This window comes from Pongo pygmaeus, chromosome 9 (genome assembly GCF_028885625.2).
Source record: "Pongo pygmaeus isolate AG05252 chromosome 9, NHGRI_mPonPyg2-v2.0_pri, whole genome shotgun sequence".
NCBI classification, from domain to species: Eukaryota; Metazoa; Chordata; class Mammalia; order Primates; family Hominidae; genus Pongo; species Pongo pygmaeus.
The window spans coordinates 130,886,342-130,907,566 of NC_072382.2; the positions used below are offsets into that span (position 1 = coordinate 130,886,342).

Genomic DNA, 21,225 nt, shown 5'->3' on the forward strand with positions numbered 1-21,225 from the left:
TACAGTAACTCCTCCCTTAACATCATTGACGTTCACATTGGAAACTGTGAACTGACTTACTCTGTGCTGTGGGAACTTAATTCTTATTTATATCAACTAGCCTATGATAATATTGGTTTCATTAGACAGTATGTCATTTTGCTTAAAGTTGCAGTTTCCAAGAACCAACTGACAACATTAAGTGTTGACTTACTGAGTGTTTAACTTGAGAAACTGCTAAACTGTTTTCAAATTAGTTGTGACATCTTAAATTCCCACCAGCACTGTATGAGAATTCCAATTTCTCCACATCCTTGTAATTTTAATAAGTATGAATCAATACCTCATTGTTGTTTTAACTTACATTTCTCTAATGACTATTGATGTTGGATATCTATGTATTAATTTGCCATTCATATATTCTTTTGATGATATCTCTTCCAATCTTTGCCTATTTTTTAAATTGAATTGTTTTCTTCTTTAATTTTGAGAGTTTTTGTTTTTTTAAAAATAGCATCTCAGTATGTTGCCCAGGCTGGCCTCAAATTCATGGGCTCAAGCAATCCTCCTGCCTCAGCCTCCCAAGTAGCCGGGACTACAGGCACATGCTACTGAGCTTGCCCAGTGAGAGTTCTTTGTATGTTCTGATACAAGTCCTTTATCAGATATAATCACTGCAAATATTTTCTCCCAGTCTGTGGTTTGTCTTTTTATACTAGTAAATATGTCTTTCAAAGAGCAGAAAGTTTTTTTAAAAAATTAATTATTTCTTTATTATACTTTAAGTTCTGGGATACATGTGCAGAACATGCAGATTTGTTACATAGGTATACATGTGCCATGGTGGTTTGCTGCACCCATCGACTTGTCATCTACATTAGGTATTTCTCCTAATGCTATCCGTTCCCTAGCCCCCACACCCCGACAGGTCCATGTGTGATGTTCCCATCCCTGTGTCCATGTGTTCTCACTGTTCAACTCCTACTTATGAGTGAGAACACGTGGTGTTTGGTTTTCTGTTCCTGTGTTAATTAAGTCTGCTGAGAATGATGGTTTCCAGCATCATCCATGTCCCTGCAAAGGACATGAACTCATCCTTTTTTATGGCTGCATAGTATTCCATGGTATATATGTGCCACATTTTCTTTATTCAGTCTATCATTGATGGGCATTTGGGTTGGTTCCAAGTCTTTGCTATTGTGAACAGTGCTGCAATAAACATACATGTGCATGTGTCTTTATAGCAGAATAACTTATAATCCTTTGGATATATATCCAGTAATGAGACTGCTGGGTCAAATGGTATTTCTGGTTCTAGATCTTTGAGGAATTGCCACACTGTCTTCCACAATGGTTGAACTAATATACACTCCCGCCAACAGTGTAAAAGCGTTCCTATTTCTCCACATCCTCTCCAGCATCTGTTGTTTCCTGACTTTTTAATAATCGCCATTCTAACTGGTGTGGGATGGTATCTCACTGTGGTTTTGATTTGCATTTCTCTAATGACGAGTGATGATGAGCTTTTTCTCATATGTTTGTTGGTCACATAAATGTCTTCTTTTGAGAAGTGTCTGTTTATATCCTTTGCCCACTTTTTGATGGGTTTATTTTTTTCTTGTAAATTTGTTTAAGAGCAGAAGTTTTAAATTTTGATGAAATTAAATTATTTTTATGAATTGTTCTTCTGATGTCACATTAAAGAAATCTTTGCCTAATCCAAAGCCACAAAAGTTTTCTCCTATGTTTTCTTCTTGAAGTTTTACAGTTCATACTTTATAAACGTTTAGGTACATTGGCCGGGCGTGGTGGCTCACGCCTGTAATCCCAGCACTTTGGGAGGCTGAGGCAAGCAGATCACAAGGTCAGGAGATCGAGACCATCCTGGCCAACATGGTGAAACCCTGTCTCTACTAAAAATACAAAAATTAGCTGGGCGTGGCGGCCTGCGCCTGTAGTCCCAACTACTCGGGAAGCTGAAGTGGGAGAATCGCTTGAACCCAGGAGGTGGAGGTTGCAGTGAGCCAAGATTGGGCCACTGCACTCCAGCCTGGTGACAGAGCAAGATTCTGTCTCAAAAAAAAAAAGAGAGAGAGAGACATCTTCACCTAATCCAAAGCCACAAAAGTTTTCTCCTAAGTTTTCTTCTTGAAGTTTTATAGTTTACACTTTATAAACATTTAGGTATATTATCCATTTTGAGTTAATTTTTGTAGATGGTAAAATAAATAAAGTTTAGTTTGGAGACGTATGGATATCCAAGTGTTCCACTGCCATTATATCTCTTCACTGAATTGACTCTTGAACTTCGTCGAAAATCAGTTGTCCATGTGTACAACTGTATGTATGTATTTCAGGACTGTCTATTCTTTCCCACTGATCTACTTATCTATCTTTCCACCAATACCACACTCTCTTGAAAACTGTAGCTTTGTAGTAAATCTTCAGTTAGTGTTAGTTCTCCAATTTTGTTCTTTTTCAAATTTGTTTTGGCTATTATATTCTAGGTCCTTTGCATTTCCATTTGAATTGTTTAATTTGCTTGTATATTTCTACACAAGAGCCTGCCTGGGATTTTGATTTAGATCAATTTGGGAAGAAATGTCATCTTAAAAAATATACAGTCTTCCAACCCATAAAAACAGTACATCTCTCCATTTATTTGGATCTTCTTTAATGTCTCTTAGCAATGTTCTGTAGTTTTCAGTACATAGCTCTTTCACATCTTTTTTTTTAGATACAGTCCTAAGTATTTCCTGTTTTTAGTACTATTACACATGGGTTTTATACATTTTCTGACTGAAGTGGATGCTGCGAGTCTGTGGACTACATTTAGGATAATGAGGTCTTCACATAGTTGACCCAAGTATTTATATTTAAAAACATACTGTGTATTTTAAATATATAAATTACTTTCCTTTTATTTCTCCTTTATATCTGAAAATTTATGCTGACGTTTTTGAAAGTGTATATTAATGGAAGTAGTTAAATAATTTGTAAATTCCATTTTAGAATGACAAAAAAGGATTTTAGAAAATACTTGTCATAAAGAGGGGGTATTAGGGTTTAATAAGATTAAGAACTACTGCCATAGCCATTTTGTCAATAATTTCATAGCCATTTTGTCAATAATAAAATTGAGTGTTTACATGTATACATATGTAACAAACCTGCACGTTGCGCACATGTACCCTAGAATTTACAGTATAATAAAAAAAGAAAAAACACCTAAAAACAAAATAAATGAAGTGTTCTTTAATGCTGATTTAAAAAATTGAGTGTTTAAGCACCAGTTGGTAAGACATATTTTGATGTTATAAATTAACAAAAAGCTATCAAGTAGGAAATTTATCTCCAACATCAATATATCTAATGGCACTAATAAGAAAAAGTAGCAACAAATAAAACATAAATTAAGAAAATGTATTTATTTCTATGTTCCAAAAGGAAAAGAAATACAAAATTAAAAGTCATCACGCTTGTATTCTGGTCCTGGCTATACCACGTACTTACCGTCCTTGTGAAACAGAAAAATTTATCTAAATTTCTTTGTCTCCAGATTTATACCATTTTAAAATGACAGTTTAGAACCAGATGGTCCACTATCATCTTCCACTATAGAAAAATCTATGATTCATACAAGTAAACAAGCAGAGCCACTATTATTCATTAAATTATTACCATGATCTGTTCTTTGCCTAAAATGCATAGGCTTCAACAGAAACTCTGCAATGTACAGTGTAATGACAAAGGGCTAGTTGTTTAACCCTTTATGCTTTAGTTTCTTCATCTAAAATGAGATCATTATAGTACCTTCATGAAGTTGTGGAATTAAAAGGTTAGTGGTAAGCACTTTGAAAAGCACACCTAAGTACTCAAGAAATGTTAGCAATTTATTTCATTTGCATTATCACATAATTCCCCTTCTCTTGAAATTATGTCACATTACAGATGAAAATTTACAGTATAATATGATTTCCCATTACTTAACTGGAGAGTAAACATTTTGCTCCATTTGATTTTGAATAATGAAAAGATGCAGCTTTGGATTCTAGGATATTACATGAATATGATAGTTTTTACATAAATAAGCAGAGAAATAAGCAAATCCATTAAGCTACCACATAAGATAAGGTTTCTGAATATCTGCCCTTTGAAATAAAGATGATTTCTCTAAAACTAAGTTACCTGGAGCCACATTATACTCTTGAGGTAAAAAAAAAAAAAAAACTGTGTTGTCCAAGAATCGCTTCTCTGATACTTGTGCACGAAAACTCACAATATTTGGGGATAACTATGAAAAACGAAATAGGTGATCCTTGATCATCTCATGGAAAACCAAGAGCACATGGGGTATATAAAATTCTGTCACTCTCTAAATGAGATTCTAGCCATTAGATTAACTGTGTCCCAGATGTGCTTTATGGAAGATTTTCTGAGGGGAGGGAGGAACAAAACACAATTTCTAAACTGTGTCTGATTGCTCCCTTTATCTGCACACAAGATAAACAATGGGAGCCTAGATCAGCAGCTCTCATGTTCTGTGCATAATAATCATCTGAAAAACTTGTTAAAATTCAGACTCCTGACCCCATTCCCTGAGATTGTGATGACCAATATCCATTTTTTATCACGGTTCTCAAGTCATTCAGATACCAATGGCTCCTAGATAAAACTGTGAGAGACACTGCACATAACAAAAAATCCTAAAATATGTTAACATGTTGTATTTGTGTAATGCCTTTACCTAGAAAAAAGGGCTTTCTGAGGTATCACCTCATATTTCTAACAATCATTTACAGACAAGAACACAAATCTATTAATGCTAGTTAGTTTAAAAATAAAAAAAAGGGAAAAGTTTTTACTTTTACTTTCTGAAGTATATTATATGATGAAATACCTCAGACAACAAAGATGAGAGATTCAATATACTCCTTAGGTGACAAATAAAAAACACAGATTTCAGAATTTCAAATTACTGTAGTTAATATAATTTCACACTTCCTACTCCCAGAAGTTTAAGAAAAGAAAGAGAGTCACAGTATAATTTAAACACATGGATGAACTTATCCTTCTGTTCCCACGGCTAAATTATGGTCTGGGCTAGTATAATACTTAGAATAGAACTTGGTAAAATCCAGGTGACTGGCAGAATTTACCTGCAGCACACATGGACAAAAATAGTCTCATAACCTACCCCACAACTACTGAAACAAAATGTAGGGGCTTAGGCCCTGGGATTTGATATTTAAACATAGTCTCCTTTCAACATTCAAGTTTAAGAGTCAGTGGCAAAGGGAGAATAAAAAGAATTACTGGTAACAAAATGAAGAGAGCAGAATAGCACCCTTCAATACATTTGGTAAACACTATTCCTCAAACTTACTTTATTTGTGGGACCTATTAGAATGGCTTTTTTTTTTTTAACTGGCAATTATCAAATGTTGGTGAGGATGTGGAACAGCAGAAACACTCATTCACTGCTAGTAAGAATGCAAAATGATACAGACACTTTGGCAGACAGTGTTGTGGCTTCTCACCAAATTCAACATACTCTTACCATATGATCCAGCAATGATATTCCTTGGTATTTACTCAAAAGACTTGAAAACTTATGTCCACACAATAACCTGCACATAGATGTTTATAGCAGTTTCATTCATAATTGCTAAAAACATGAAAGCAACCAAGAGGTCCTTCAATACTTGAATATATAAACTGTGGCACATCCATGACACTGAATATTAGACAGTGATTAAAAAAGAAGCTATCAAGCCAGAGAAAGACACAGAGGAACCTTACATGCATATTACTAAGTAAAAGAAGCCAGTCTGAAAAGGCCACATACTATATGATTCCAACAATACAGATATTTTGGAAAAGACATGACAGTGAAAGATCACAGGCTGTGAAGGGTTCAGCAGGAAAGGATAAACAGGAGAAGCACAGGAGATTTTTAGGGCAATAAAACTATTCAGTATGAAAACTATAATGGTGGATACATGCTATTATGCATTTGTCAAAACCCAGAGAATGCACACCAAGAGGGAACTCTAACATAAACAATGGACTTTAGTTAATAATAGTATATCAATATTGGTTCATTAATTATAACAAAAAGCAAGCCCAAAATTGTTTCAACAGTTGCAAGGTATGATTTGAGACTGTATTTTTATCTGTGTGATTCTGGCCCTGGTGCTCCTTAGACCACTCTTCTAGAAACAGTGCTTAGTCCGTGCTGTAGGTAAACTCAGCTAATCAGCTGATGGTTGGTAAAGATCAGCGTTTTGCTGATTCTATTCAATGTACTGTAAAGCAAATGTGAATAACAGGGGAAGGTATAGGTGAGGGGAGTGGGCAGGGGTATTACATGAAACTCTGAACTATCTGCTCAATTATTCTGTAAATCTGTAACTATACAAAAATCAAGTCTATTGATTATTATTTTTATTTTTGACAAGGTCTGGCTCTTGGCTCACTGCAACCTCCACCTGCCAGGCTCAGGTGGTCCTCCTGCCTCAGCCTCCCAAGCAGCTTAGACTACAGACATGTACCACTGCGCCTGGGTCAGTTTTATAATTTTAGTAGAGATGAGGTTTCACCATGTTGGCCAGGCTGGTCTCAAATTCCGGGGTCCAAGCAATCTTCCCACTTTGGCCTCCCAAAGTGCTAGGATTACAGGTATGAGGACCCACACCCAGCTCTATTTTAAAAATAATATTAAAATCACAATACAGCCATATATAGCACCAGCTCACAGCAATATTAAGGAAGGACCTCTGCACAGAGACTTGTGCCTTCTCATGCCCTGACGGCTGGCCAGAAAGGAGATCACACACACATAGTGTGACCTTGACAAAAGAAAACTGGAGTCCAGATAACATGCCATGAACACAACGAGCTGAGCAGAGCTGCAAATGCAGACATACTGGGCCTGGGTGTCAACAACGAGCTTCAGAAAGCTTTCTAGCAGCACTCAAGAGGGTGGCACCTCAGCTCACTCGGCCTCCATCATAGGAAGCAAGCAGTAGCCCACATCCTTGCTCCTCTTCCTTTTGTCTCCTGAGAGAGGCCTGCACTAAATCATCTCAATCCCTAGGAAAACCACTGGTGACAGCCAACACCAAGATGAGCCTCTTGTCTCCTTTAAACTGCTAGGGAAGACACTGCCACCTCTGTGACGCACAGCCTCCTCTGTGTTCTGCAGCCAGAGCCCAGTTTACAGGGTTCACGTGTAACCAAAGCCAGGCGAGCTGGCTGACTGAGGTGCATGTTGTTCCCCGCCTGGCCTGTGCGCCTGCTGACAGAAACATCAGTGGGTCATCTGGACATCCTCTCGGCAGAAGACACATGCAACACTGTGCTCCAGTGTAACCTCCTCTAGGAAGCCCTCCTGCACCTTCCAGGGAATCCTGGTGAGCCCTGAACTCCCTACTCATCAGAGAGACCCCAAGGAGAGTATTGGGGTCTGCTAGTCCTCCATGTCCTGTCTGCCTTGAGCCTGAAACCAGCCGGCTCAGGTAGGGACCTGTTCCCCACCAAGTCTATGTAAGATTGTCCCTCAGGTGCCTTCAGGCCAGCCCTAAAGGTGGCCCAACTGACTTCTCCAGTCAGGACTGGCTGACATCTATTATGGGCTAAAAATTGTGCCCCTCTCCCCCAAAATTCATAATGTTGAATTCCTAACCCCCAGGAACTCAGGATACGACTACAGTCATTCCTCAACATAGCTGGGGGATTGGTTCCAGAGTCCCCTCATATAGCCAAATCCACACATACTCAAATCCCACGTCATATTCCAAAAGCCTGCCCTCCATATATGAGAGTTTCACATCCCACAAATACTGTATTTTCAATAGCGTTTGATTTAAAAAAAAAAAAAAAGATCTGTGTATTAGTGGACCCGCAAAGGTCAAACATGTTGTTCATGGATTAACCGCGTATTTAGAGATGGGAACTTTTAAAGAGGTAATTAGGTTACATGAGGTGGCCCCTAATCTAATCTGACTGATGTCCTTACAAGAAGAAGAGATTAGGACACAAACAAACACAGAGAGGAAATGCCATGTAAGGACACGCAAGAAAGTGACCATCTGCAAGCCAAGAAGAGAAGCCTTTTGAAAAAAACTGAACCTTCTGGTACCTTAACTTCTAGCTTCCAGAACTGTAGGAAAATATATTTGCTATTAATTTTTAAGCCACCCAGTCTGTGGTATTTTATTATGGTAGCCCTAGCAAATGAACACAGTACCTAACAGACCAATTAAGGAATGAATAAATCCTAGAAACAGCTCCTACTGGCAGAAGTATCAGTGGGTCATCTGTTATGCCCAATAACAGAAAAAAAATACACACACACACACACACACACACACACACACACACTCTCTCTCTCTATATATATATGTATCTCATATACAATCATATATATATGATTATTTGCCCCTATCCACATCAGAATATATGAATATATGATATTCCCCATCCATATCAGAATATATGAAGTACCAGGAATTCAGACATAATTTACATTAGAGAAATTTTAAAACTCTAGATATTATCCTTCTAAAAGGAGTCATGAAAAATCTTATAAAGAACATGTTTCCCTATTAACTTTAGACCGTTGGCTGGCTTTTTAAAATTAAAATTTTAAAATAGTTTTGATGTATCTACTACACAAAGTGAGGCCCGCTAGTAAGCTAAACTCATGGTTTTCACCCCTACTGAGGCCCCTCGGGGCTGCTGCAGAAGGCCTGAAGGAGGCCAGCCAGGCGGGCTGCATCGGGATAAGGCCCAGTGTTTCCCACTTAAACCAATCAGGGCAGCTCCATGGTTACCTTTTCTCGCATTGAGGTTCTGCGCACGATTATGTTTGATTAGTAATTCCACAGGATTAAAAGAAAAAGTATAAAAACCACCGAACTAAGCTATTATTTCAGTTAAACTTGAAAATCAGGATATGGAAAGATGTCTGATTTACAGTTACCATGATTGTCTTCCTCTCTCAACAGAGTGTCTCCCAGGAGGGGCACACGCTTATGATTTAAAAATACCTAACAGAGGTAGGGGACATCGTGAACAGTCTGAAGAGTTTTTCTCCAGCATACAATTGATTAATCATCACATAAAAACATAACACGCAGTAACAGCAATGTTCCCACCAGTAAACATGCATGCTTTGCAGTCCACAGTTGGCTAATCTTTACACTACTTGCTGGTTGAGCAGGAAAGATGTTCCTTTCCATATGGTAGAAAACTGACATGAAGAACGTTAATAATCTGAGAGTGAATGTAAAAATCATGCTTAGTGCTCTTCAGGCAATGAGATGGTGCAGACAGATCTGAGTCCCTACTCCCTTCACTTACTGACTTAGCATCCTGACTACTTATTAAACCTCTCAAAAACTGTTTTCTCTCCATAAAAATGGAGGAGAGTAACTACCTAGAAGCTTTGTGAAATTAAAGAAAACACTGCATGTAAAGTACTGAGCTATACTTTGCAGGTCACAGATGCTCAACATGTCTCCTCTTTCACACCTTTCCCTGCAATTAACCATGAGTGCTCTTAGAAATGGACTAATGTGTAGAAACTGCAAGGAATGCTGAACTGTGGATTCCTGCCTTAAAATACTGATTTCCGTTTTTTTTTTTTTGAGATGGAGTCTTGCTCTGTCACCCAAGCTGGAGTGCAGTGGCGCGATCTCAGCTCACTGTAACCTCTACCTCCCGGGTTCAAGAGATTCTCCTGCCTCAGCCTCCCGAGTAGCTGGGATTACAGACGTGCACCACCAAGCCTAGCTAATTTTTGTATTTTTAGTAGAGATGGGGTTTCATCATGTTGGCCAGGCTTGTCTTGAGCTCCTGCCCTCATGATCCACCCACCTTGGCCTCCCAAAGTGCTGCAATTACAGGTGTGAGCCACTGCCCGCAGCCTGAATTTCTTTTTAAAAAAAGTTTGACAGTAACATTTAAAGACTTGTTCCTGGTTACACGGGCACCTCCCACATCAACGCCTCTTCTCACAGGCACACTCCAACATGATCCATGGAGATATGATTGCCTTTCTAAGACCAATCAAGACGAAAAATAGCATTCCTATAGGAAAGATTTTTCATTATCAGTTACAAATCAATCTTTGAAGTTAGAAATTTCGTTTTTGTTTTCAATCATTTGTTTTGGCAATAAACTAATGTCAACTAGTTTTAGACTAGTTTTATATTTACTTTAAAAAGAATTAGTTTATTTAGTCAATAAACTAATTGTGTGAGTCTCAACAAAACTTTGGGGTATAAAGCTATATATACACTTAGCATACAATCAGTACTCAATAATTATCTGTTACATAAACAAAGGGAGGACAATCATAGAATTTAAATGTTGAGAAGGAATAAGAGAGATTGTAAGTGAAACCCTCTGAATTTAAGAAGAAACTCAAGTCCAAAAAAAGCAAATGACTTCCCTAAGGCGTTACACATAGATAGATAGATAGATAGATAGATAGACAGATAGATAGACAGACAGACAGACAGAAGAAAGTTAGTAGTAACATCAAGACCATTATTTAAAATAACTATTATTTTAAAGCCAAATTAATCTTTTGATCATCTTTGAGACCCTTAAGTCTATCGTTCATTTCCACTAACATGAAGAACTGACCCCTTAATAGGAAAAAGATAACTGTAGTCTTCTATTTAGTTTTATATTTAATCAAAAGCACTTACTCATAGCTGGTAAGAAATCAGAGCACAGATGGAGGAGGATCCCAACAGCACAAACAAGAAGAGTTCTGGGGTAATGTGATAGGGTTTTTCTGGTCTTAACAACCAAATTAAATTACTATAGATGCTTTCATAATAGGGAAAGGGATAGATAAAATTAAACTTGTAAAATAAAAACCAGAATTCTTTAAATTTAAAAATCAACACTTATTGATAAAAAAATATATACGTCAGACCTGGTCTAACTAAGTATGTTCTATTTTTATTCTCACACATTTAATCTTCAAGATAATCATGTGAGGTAAACAATAGTCCCATAATCCCCATTTTACAAATAAGGAAACTGAGACACAGAGAATTAAATAATTTGCCCAAGACAACACAGGATCAAAACCCAGACAATCTGGAGCCAGAGCCCACACTCTTATCCACAATCTTATAATGTTTTAAATTGTATTATTATGTTTTAATAAAAAATGCATTTTATAAAAAGCTAATAATTCATTTTTACTTAATATGTAGTTAGAACTCAAAGTATTTATACAATGCTTATCAAATTTCTAACAATATAGCATGAGCATTTTATTTATGTAGTATTTAGTAACACTTGTATAAGAGACCACAAAAAGCCACAGGCTATATATTAAGGATACAACTTTAAGGCATTTTCAGAGACTCCTCATAAAAATTAGTTGCTAAGTCAGTCTAATAGATGTCATTATCAGGTCTCAAACTGTTTAGCCATAAAGTAGTCCCTCCTTATCAGCAGGAAGCATGTTCCAAGACCAATCAGTGAATGCCTGAAATCACAGATAGTACCAAACCCTAGGATACTTTTTCCTATATATGCATATGTATGATAAAGTTTAATTTATAAATTAGGCACAGTAAGAGATTCATTACAATAACCAATAATCGAGTAAAACAATTAAGTCAAATAAGGGTTACTTGAACACAGCACCTCAATACTTCAACAGTCAACCTGATAACCGAAAGGGCTACTGAATGACTAATGGGGCAGGCAGCATCTACAGTGTGGATATGCTGGACAAAGGGATGATTCACATCCTGGGTGGGACAGAGACAGATTTTATCACACTACTCAGAACAGCATGCAGTTTAAAACTTATGAATTATTTATTTTTGGAATTATCCATTTAATGTTTTCGAACCTTGGTTAACCTCAGGTAACTGAAACCATGGAAAGGGAAACCGTAGATAAGGGACCACTGAATATAGAAAAAGAAATGAGATTGCTTTAGATTCTGTTGTTCTGTAATTAAAAGTAAGTTTATATAACAGTTACAATGCCTTTTTATAGAGAAATATTAATCAAACTGACTTAATTCCAGAGAGGAAATAAATGTGAATCACGATTAAAAACCTGTATTAAAAGCAAGGTCACTCAACAGGCCTTGTAACCTAAAAGTGGCCATGAGGTCTGAGATGCTATTCACATCTTGGCTACACCACCATTTAAAGATGAAAAAGGAGATAACAAACAACCAAAATAGTAATTAGAAAAGGAAATCTAAATCTATTATCATTACTATCTGCATTTTCTATCGTTGCAGACAAAATTTCTGATGACAAAGTCCATCACCAGCACATGTAAAGAAAAGTATTACTGAAACAAAGAAAACTTTTCTTTGAATTTTCCCACACCTAATTTGTTGTTGCCTACCTGGAATCCATGCTTGCCTCTCCACCATGTGCTTAACACTTTCGGGGGCATGTCAATAACAGAAACAATGTCTCCCACCTAGGAGAATCAAAATTTTAAGCAAAATGGTTTTAGTTAAATTTTAAACCAATTGTTATACCTAGAATTTAAATCTGAACTGTATGAAAAGGTAAAGTACTATTCATGCTCTGGCCAGTAATTTCCAAAAAACGTACCACTTCTTTTTAAAAATCATTTAATTATCTTATTATTTGTTAAAGAGAGGTCTACAAAAAGTTAAGCAGCACAAAGACTGTGATTCAACTAACACAGGTACAGTAACTTCAGAAAGCCAGATTTATAGCATAAGATTTTTAATGCTAGGCATCACACCATTATCATCACTTCTGTTAAAATACTGTTACCGCTGTCACTGAGAGTGATCAGATTCACTTACAAAAGATAATTTTAAATATTCATGTTTAGAAACAGTAACACATTCCCTTAATATTACCTTTAGTGAGTGCTTACCATGTGCCAGGCACTGTACTGAACTCTTGACATATCTTATTTAATCATACAGAAAAGGGCCTAGGATGGGTTATTCTTACTAAGTATAAAATTTGATGACAACTACACTTCTTTCAATAGATAGTAAAATATAATTATATCCACTAAAGAGCTAACTTTCTTCACTGTAAAAGGAAAACTACTGAGTTTAAACTCATATAAAATCATAAATATAAAAATTACAATAGTTTTTAATAATATATTCAATGGAAGTTATATTCTTCAATCAAAAGAAATGCTGGTATCTACGATAAAACATAGTTAAGAACTTCAGAGCAATGTTACTAACATATACTATAGAGCTTTAGGAATTTTTCTTTTGTATATTCACAACTGATCTTTCATATCATGTATAAGCCATTTTGTAAAGCCATATATGCTAACATCATCATTCCAAGACCTACATTTCTCTCTGTACGGAACCTAAAAGTTTAAAAACAGTTCAGATTCTATGCAGTAAAAAGTTATACTGTTATTTCTTAAATTTAATAACTGTCAGCATTTTTTTCTCTCATTAGCCAATATATATTTTTAGAGGAAAAAATTTAATTCCCTTCCTTTTATATCTGATAGCAAGATGTGTTCATTTCACCTTTTATCTGTTCTTTAACTCAATCTTTCAACAATATGTGAAAAAAAATGTATCACTGGGTATTGTTTTTAGGTACAAAAACACAAAAAGACAGACCTTGCTTTCCAGAAGCTCACTGAGACAAAGAGGAGAACAATCATGATTAAATATAGTAAGTGATATGTCAGCAATAAGCCATGAGCACAGTTCAGAATGACATTCAATTCAGGTTTTGGGGGGTATGTATTTGCATGGAGAGAGGGGAGGGAGATCAAGAATGACGTCCCAGACAAAACAGGAGACACTTAACCTCAGTTTTCAAGGATGAGTACTGTCCCTTAAACAAAAATAGAAGATATTACAGGCTGAAACATAAAAGACTATGGAAAAACCTGGTGCTTTTCATTTTTTTTTAAATTAAGGAAATGGTTAAGAACAGTCAAAGAGGAGGCCAGAAAGTTAGCAGGAACCAAATAACAAACAACCTCTTTAACTATTTACCTCTAAGGTCAGTTCGTCAGGGGCCCGAGCAGTGTACCTCTTGATAACATGGGCAGCACCGACAGCAGGAGTGTTGATGGATGACTCCTCATGAACCAAAAGGTGATTTCCCTTATTATCAATCTATCACAAAGAAAATGTGCTATGAGATAAAGACACTGGACTTGCAAATGCTTCTTTGACTATCTATAAAAGAAATTCATTTTAATTCAGAGATACAATAACCCAAAGAGTCTTAAAAAAAAAACAAAAAACCTACCATTTACTGGGTAGTTAAAACATGCTAGTCATTGTGCTGTGCCCATAACATATACAGTTTAATTTAATCCTCATAACTCTAAAAAAAAACTTATCATCATTTAAAGGTGAGATGCTAAAGATGAAAGAGGTTATGTAATTTACAAGAGATTCAATACTTTTTCCAAGATCTCAATGCAGGTTGGCCCATAGTTCTATATTCTTTCCACTTTCCATCTTGCATTCCCAATTTCCAGTGGGAGGAGAAAACAGTATAACTCTACATATGCACATTAAGAATAAATATGTAATCTATTTACTGAATAATGTTTCACTCAATACTTACTCTTAAAAAGGACCCTTTAAAAAGTTGTCCCTTGCTAATAACTGAAAAATAGTTTCAATTACTAAGTCAACTAAAAAAAGTACACCTTGCTGAATATATATATACATTAGCATACTAAACACCAAAATAACAGGTATCATTGAGATTCATAAAACATATTAAGATTAGTTTCCAAGATTATCAAAGAAAGATTTGAGATGAAAAAATATTTCCTGTATCACGTATCTATCCTCCCAGATGCTGAGAATATACTTCATTTCTTTGATTCCTGAAGCTCAATAGATATCAAAATTATGTTAATATCAAATTTCTTAAGTAGATAATTTAAATATACATTTTTCATGAAAAGTGAATTAGGAAATACCTCCATCCAGGTAAGGGCGGGCCCACAGTTGATCTTGTTGCCAGCGATAGCTGAAAGGCGTGACAGGTAAGCCATAAGCATCTGAGTGACCGTCTGAAAAGAAAAACATCAGTGTAACTCTGAGGAAAGATACTATGCTCTCTGGCAGGGAAAACTGGATGGTTTCTGGAAGAAAAAAATCTATAGATCTTTAGGCATTTTAACAGTTACAGAGGATTCTTCACAGAAACTTACCAGTAGCACTGTGGGCACTTACATAGCAAGTCAGCCCCTGTCTTATGCAGAGCTTCAACTTCTAGCCCCTTATCATCAGTGATCATACTATTCCATGGTTTCTAATTTTGTCACTTTCTATTTTTGTACTGAATATGCAAAAAGATAACTATAGCAGAGCCACATTTGGCTTTTCTGCCTAAATTTTCCCCTACTACTCGGAAACCCTTTTCCCCAAGACCCACTGTAATCTTCCATGCACATGGCTGTGGCAGGAGCAGCCATGTTCATACATGATCCTACACCATGGTTCAGCTGATTGGTCCAGGAATATGCCCCAATATTAGTCAGACCAATCAAGAGTTAATCCAGGCCAGGAATTAGAAATTGTGACACAGATTCTAGCTCAGTCTGGCTGCTCTCTTAAAAGGGGATAAAAACCTGGGACCTCTTGGTAGTGGCCATGTTTTAGGATAATCTGAGAGAAAAAAATGAAATGAAGCAGAAATGGGAAATGCAGATAAAAGGACTTTCAGATTTTCTATGGTACAAAGAGATCCGTCTTTTAAGACACTCCTGAGACCCTGCTGCAGTGTCCGTTATATTTTAGCACTTAATGAACCCACTGAATCTCAGAACATCGCTTTATTTAGATCTGGTGGGGGGAGTGGCTTACACCAATTTTTAATTATTTCCTTGCATCCGCTCTCTCCTCCTGTAACTCCCATCAGCAGAAACCTCTCTGGACCTATTCTCCATGACTCCCAACTGTTCTCTCACAACTTTTTAACTTTGTGTCCCTTCCAGGGGTTGTATTCTTATAAATGACTTGGCTTGATCATTCAACTTCCTGACTTTCTCTTCAGCTGGGTACATTCTGTATGGAGTCCAGTTATTCAGGTTTGCTCTTACTAAATTAGTTTAAGTGATCCTATATTCATTTACAACATCTCTGATTTTAGTTTATTTAAATCCATTTCATGGATATGACAGCTTCACTTTCTCTCAGAGGATAGTAATCATCCTTCAAAAAGCCTTGTTTGTACCTCTCAGTTATTTTATTTATTCAGTTTCTATGTGTAAACTTTCTAGTTTCCTTGTGTTTTGCAGTCTTGTTGCACTTACATGTTTAGGCTATATTTACTTTTCCCCATAAACCTTATCCCATCTACTTTTAAAGATTCCTTACAATTTTTTATTCCCAATGGTACTTTTGGTTTAATGATACTATGAAGAATCTCTGTTTAGAAATCTTTTATGTTTTTACTAGATATTTTTTTGCAGGGGTGAAGGTAGGTGCATACACACAGCATGCTGTCATAAACTACTCAAACAACACTGTTAATACGGATCCCTTTGATCATGAAAGGCAATGTTTTTCCATATTTTTGCTTCCATTTTTATGTGCTCTCTGGAGAATGTTTTGCTCATATATATTGCTTGTTTATATATTGTTATGAGTTGTTTTCCCTTATAAAATTACACACTGAACCTACTCTCATTCTAAACATTACTAACTTTTCAGTTATGAAACGAGCAAGTAGTCCCAGGAATCATCCTGAGTGTTCAGTATAAGCTTTTGTTTAGTATACAGACAAAAACTTCTGCAAACTCATATATAGTGATTACCTCTGTACTAAATGCACTAAATGCTTACCTCTGGACTGTCCTTCAGGGTGTCAGAACGGGGAAGTTCTGAGAGCTGGGAAAATCTTCGGTCATAAATACATAGATGAAGATGTTTATCAAGTACCCGAAAATCTTCATAACTTCTTTTAACAATCCAACTTTTTCCCTATTGGTAGAAAAAAGAAACTCATATAATTCACCTCTATTGGGAAATACTTATGAATCAGGCCTTATGCTATAATGTTATTTTATTCATGAGATTTTATATTTTCTAATGAGAAGTTTCTATTAACTTAATAGTTAATAGCTAAAACTGTGAAACACTCTAGTAAGTTATATTACATTAAAAGGCCAATAATTGAAAATAAGATAGAACTCTCCACCATGCTCTTCCTACTGCTGGTCAAAATCCACTGCCTCACTTTCAGAACAATAACTGCTAAATGGTTAAGATAACATGTGATTTTAAATCTACCAAAAAGAAAAAAACCACAAAATAACTTTGGGTAGGAGAATATTAACTGAAATTAAAGAAAAATAAAATCAGGTTTTTCATTTGTTATTACCAACATTTTCTGTGACTGAGATGGGAAATACTAAAAAACCAAAACTACTGAAGTCTTCCTCTATAAACATTTGATATTCATACAGCATCTAGAAACCTCAGCTCTCCCTGCCTCTCAGGCCTTCCTTTCTTTGCCCAATCTCACAAGCTCATTTTTAAAAATTACACTCATAAAGGATATTTATTAGATACTATCTTCTAATCTTCTCTTGAATCTATCACTTCTTGTTCAGTGCTATAGCCCAAGCTTCAGTAAGAACCATCATCATTTCTTACCTGAAATATTGTTAATGTGCCTTTGAACTCCTCCCCTGCATTCCCAACTACAAAATACAGAGTTTATCAGCTCACACTGCAACAACAACAAGTCCTTCAAAAGCTCCTGTGGTGAGTAATGATGAGCACATCCCGACTGTATAGCATATAGTTTTGCAATTTAATTTAATTTTATGTAGAGTCTTTCGGCTCATAAAAATCTGGAGGGTCTGAAAGAAAAAGCCTTCAAAGTAACCAGTTCCTCCATCTGCCCCAGACAACTGGAGTAGAAACAGAGGGTATCACCTCATGAGAGGGTGCTGATTTCTAATCACAAGTGTATCAAAAATTAACATGATAAACTTGCATAATCCCACTTTGGACTGTAATCCTCCACAACATAGACAAAAAGCCATTACCAGCTCCCTCTTTCAGAGGGTCCTAAGAATGAAATAATAGATGTGGTCAAGACTTCTACACTTGGCCTTGGCTGAAAGGCAGAGAAGCAATGTGACTGAGACTTTTGAAGAACAGTGTCCTGGTCCCTATTCCAAGAGATGCAAATTCACTAAGTCTGGAAAGGGATCCAGTTAGTTCTGATGACCAGCCTGAATTGAGGGCCACTGGTCTACAGGATTAAACCCAAACTATCCCCACATTTCACAGCTTTTATCACCTGGGCCCTGTCTAAATTTCCAGACTGATCTCACCGGCTATTACTCCATGCCCTTTCTTGGCTTCCAGTTATATTGAATGATTTGCATGTATTCGATTCATGAGCTGAATGTTCCTTTCCTTGCCTTCATGATTCTGTAAGTGCTGTTTGTTTCTTCCTGTCATGTTAGCTCTTTCTTTGATGCTTTGCTCAAGCAAACTCCTTTATTTTCTCAGTTCTATCACTACCTTCTACCCAAAGCATTCCTGGGAACTGCCAAGTTATGATGTACAAGCATCATTTTATTTCAAATTTACCAAACTGGTCTCCAAAGTGGTAACACCAATTTATTCACCCAACAGTAGTATATGAGTTCCCACTGCCCCCAAATCCTTGCAATTCTTGGCATCATCAGAATTTACAGCACTGCTAACCAGATAGAGATGAAATGGTATCTTCTTTTAATTTACATTCCCTTGATTATGAGTGAAGCTTAGCATCTTTTCATTTGTTATTAAGATTTCTTTTTGTATGAATTGCCTATTACTACCAAAATCCTGTTCATTTTCTCTATTACAATGACTTTTATGTATTGACTTCTAGAAGATTTTTGTTTACTAATATATTGGAAAAACAATCTTTATAATTGACATGTATTGTAAAACACTGGATCCAAGTCTGAGACTGTCCCCTCAATTTGCAGCATCTCATCGAAAAGAAGGAACATAAAACTTTATTTCCTTCTTTATGAATATAATCACAGATTAGGTAGTTTGCTGAAATTTTCACATAGGTATGTGAAAGAACAAGTATGAAAATAAATATCCAATAAAATAACTTAAATTTTCATCTGAACAAGAAGGCCTTACAGCCATCACCCATAGTATTTCAAGTTTATCCATTATATCTTCTGATTTGGGTTTGGCCTACAGTGTTTTTAAAAACTGCATTTGAAAACATTTAGGTATAGCACAGCAAGCACAAGTTTGCCAATGTCATTACCACACCCAGCCATTTTCCTTAACTAACATTACCTATACAGATGCTGAATATATTTAAATTTACCAACTCCTGAAATAAATACACAGCTAATAGCTTGGCTCTAGGACCACAATGTACCAATTGTGAATCCTGGTTATTTAAGAATTAAATCAAATAAATCAATGTAAAGTGCTTAGTAGTAGGCAGACAGACATTACTCAATACATGCTAGCTATTACTACTCTTTATTAATTTGGAGAACTTACTCTGGGCTGAACCTACCACAAGTAGAAAACAAGGTTTCCAAACAAATTCTCAGGATATTTAGCAGAACAAGCAACCAGTCACCAATGCTCAACAACTCAAAAGACAAAAGAACATTCTTAACAATTACTTTTTAGTGCATCAGGGTTTCAGTCAGCTAAAAGTTAATATATCTTTAGAGATCAAAAGTTGCTTTCCATATTGGCTGAATCATCAGCTTCAGCTTTAGAGAATAAAATCTCAAATTCAACATTATTATTTTGGAATAATTCAGCATGCCCTGGTGATTATTCATTTATGTTTTGTTTTTCTGCTCCTTTTCACGAGAAGATGTATTAGGCTTCAACTCCAAGCATGTGTACAATTATTCCATGGTATTAAAGGTGAGGAGAGAAATGATCTGCAATTTGGTAGGCTCACATTTATTACTCCTTTTGAAGAAGTGGTCAAGATCACTGAAATGTAGTCCTACATTTTTTGGTGCCTGGTGCTTGTAGAAGAGAAATTGGCTTTGCTTCCAATCCTTTTTCAGTCAACACTCTTTAGGAAATAGAGAGTGTTCTGGTGTATTATAAGGTAATCTTTGCTAGTTGGAATATCATTTTCCCTTTGTCTTACGTAATAGATTTCTAGAGCTACATAAGTGTGAAACAGAGGGAAGAGAGAAGAAAAAAAGAAAGAATGGGAACAGCAGCCAGTAACTGAGAATGCAAGATCTGAATTTATACTGCCCTAGGCTATGTGCTAGTCACTTGACCATAGATAACTATTCCACAGTGTCCTCATCTGTAAAATGGGGAGGCTAATAGTAACTGGGGTTGTCAGAAGAGTAAGTGAAATAATCCACGTAAGGTGCTTAACAGACTCCCTGGAAACCATTCATTAAATATTAGCTATCACTATTGGTATTTTTCTCACTGTTAAAGCTGTCTGGAACAAAAATAACTTTTGCATGCTATATTGCTCATGTATCTATCATGCATGGAGTATAGCAGGCAAATATTAGTTTGGTTAAATTGTTAACATGCCCAGACACCAGAACAATGCCTCCACTAATAAAGACTGATTTTGAAAAAGGTGTTTAAACTTCCAAACTGATAGATTTGGGAGTTCTAAGATGACAGTACAATAATTGATAACAAGATTATAAATAACACATTCGTATTTAAGTTTATGTTGCAACGTCTTATACTTTCTTAGCATTAATTCCTAAAAATGTGACATTAGCAGAAACTAGGTTAAGCATAAATAGGATATTTCTTACTATTTTTATAGCTTTTCTGTGAGTCTAAAATCATTGTGAAATGAAAAGTTAAAACAAATACATAGAAAATTCCTAAAAATTGACAGGTTGTACCAATTTTTACTGCTTGGGTCTATTTCAAATGCATCCTCACAAATACTAAAAATAATGACTTAAAAATTTTCCAGTAGGTGAAAAACTGTATCTTCTTTTGTTTGCCTTTTATTGACTTAATGAAGCTAAACATAATTTCTTATTTCTCAGTCACTTTTATTTCTTCTTTTATAAAAAAAATTCATATTTTTGCCAACCTTTCTACTGAGTATATTGTATATTACTATAACATATAACATCAGACTACAGTATAATTGTATGTTTAATCAAACTATATGATGGAACTATTAGCCTTTTGAGAGCTGTAACCTACTTAGGCCTTTGAGAGCTGTAACACTCAGTGAGTTACAATCAAGA

General features: G+C 35.9%; 1 protein-coding gene across 6 annotated transcripts in view; it reads right to left on the bottom strand.

Annotated features, from left to right (window-relative positions):
- ARHGAP32 (Rho GTPase activating protein 32) overlaps positions 1–21,225 on the bottom strand; it is a 317,966-nt gene that overhangs the window by 89,382 nt on the left and 207,359 nt on the right. For 5 of the 6 annotated variants that reach the window (XM_063671615.1, XM_054438141.2, XM_054438140.2 and 2 more), the window contains 4 exons: positions 16,820–16,957; positions 14,950–15,042; positions 14,003–14,125; positions 12,382–12,459 (listed from right to left, as the gene is read on the bottom strand). In XM_063671615.1, coding sequence (XP_063527685.1) covers positions 12,382–12,459; positions 14,003–14,125; positions 14,950–15,042; positions 16,820–16,957 — 432 coding nt within the window. Of the gene's footprint in view, positions 1–12,381; positions 12,460–14,002; positions 14,126–14,949; positions 15,043–16,819; positions 16,958–21,225 lie in introns of those variants that run through there. The other variant, XM_063671617.1, reaches the window with a different exon arrangement.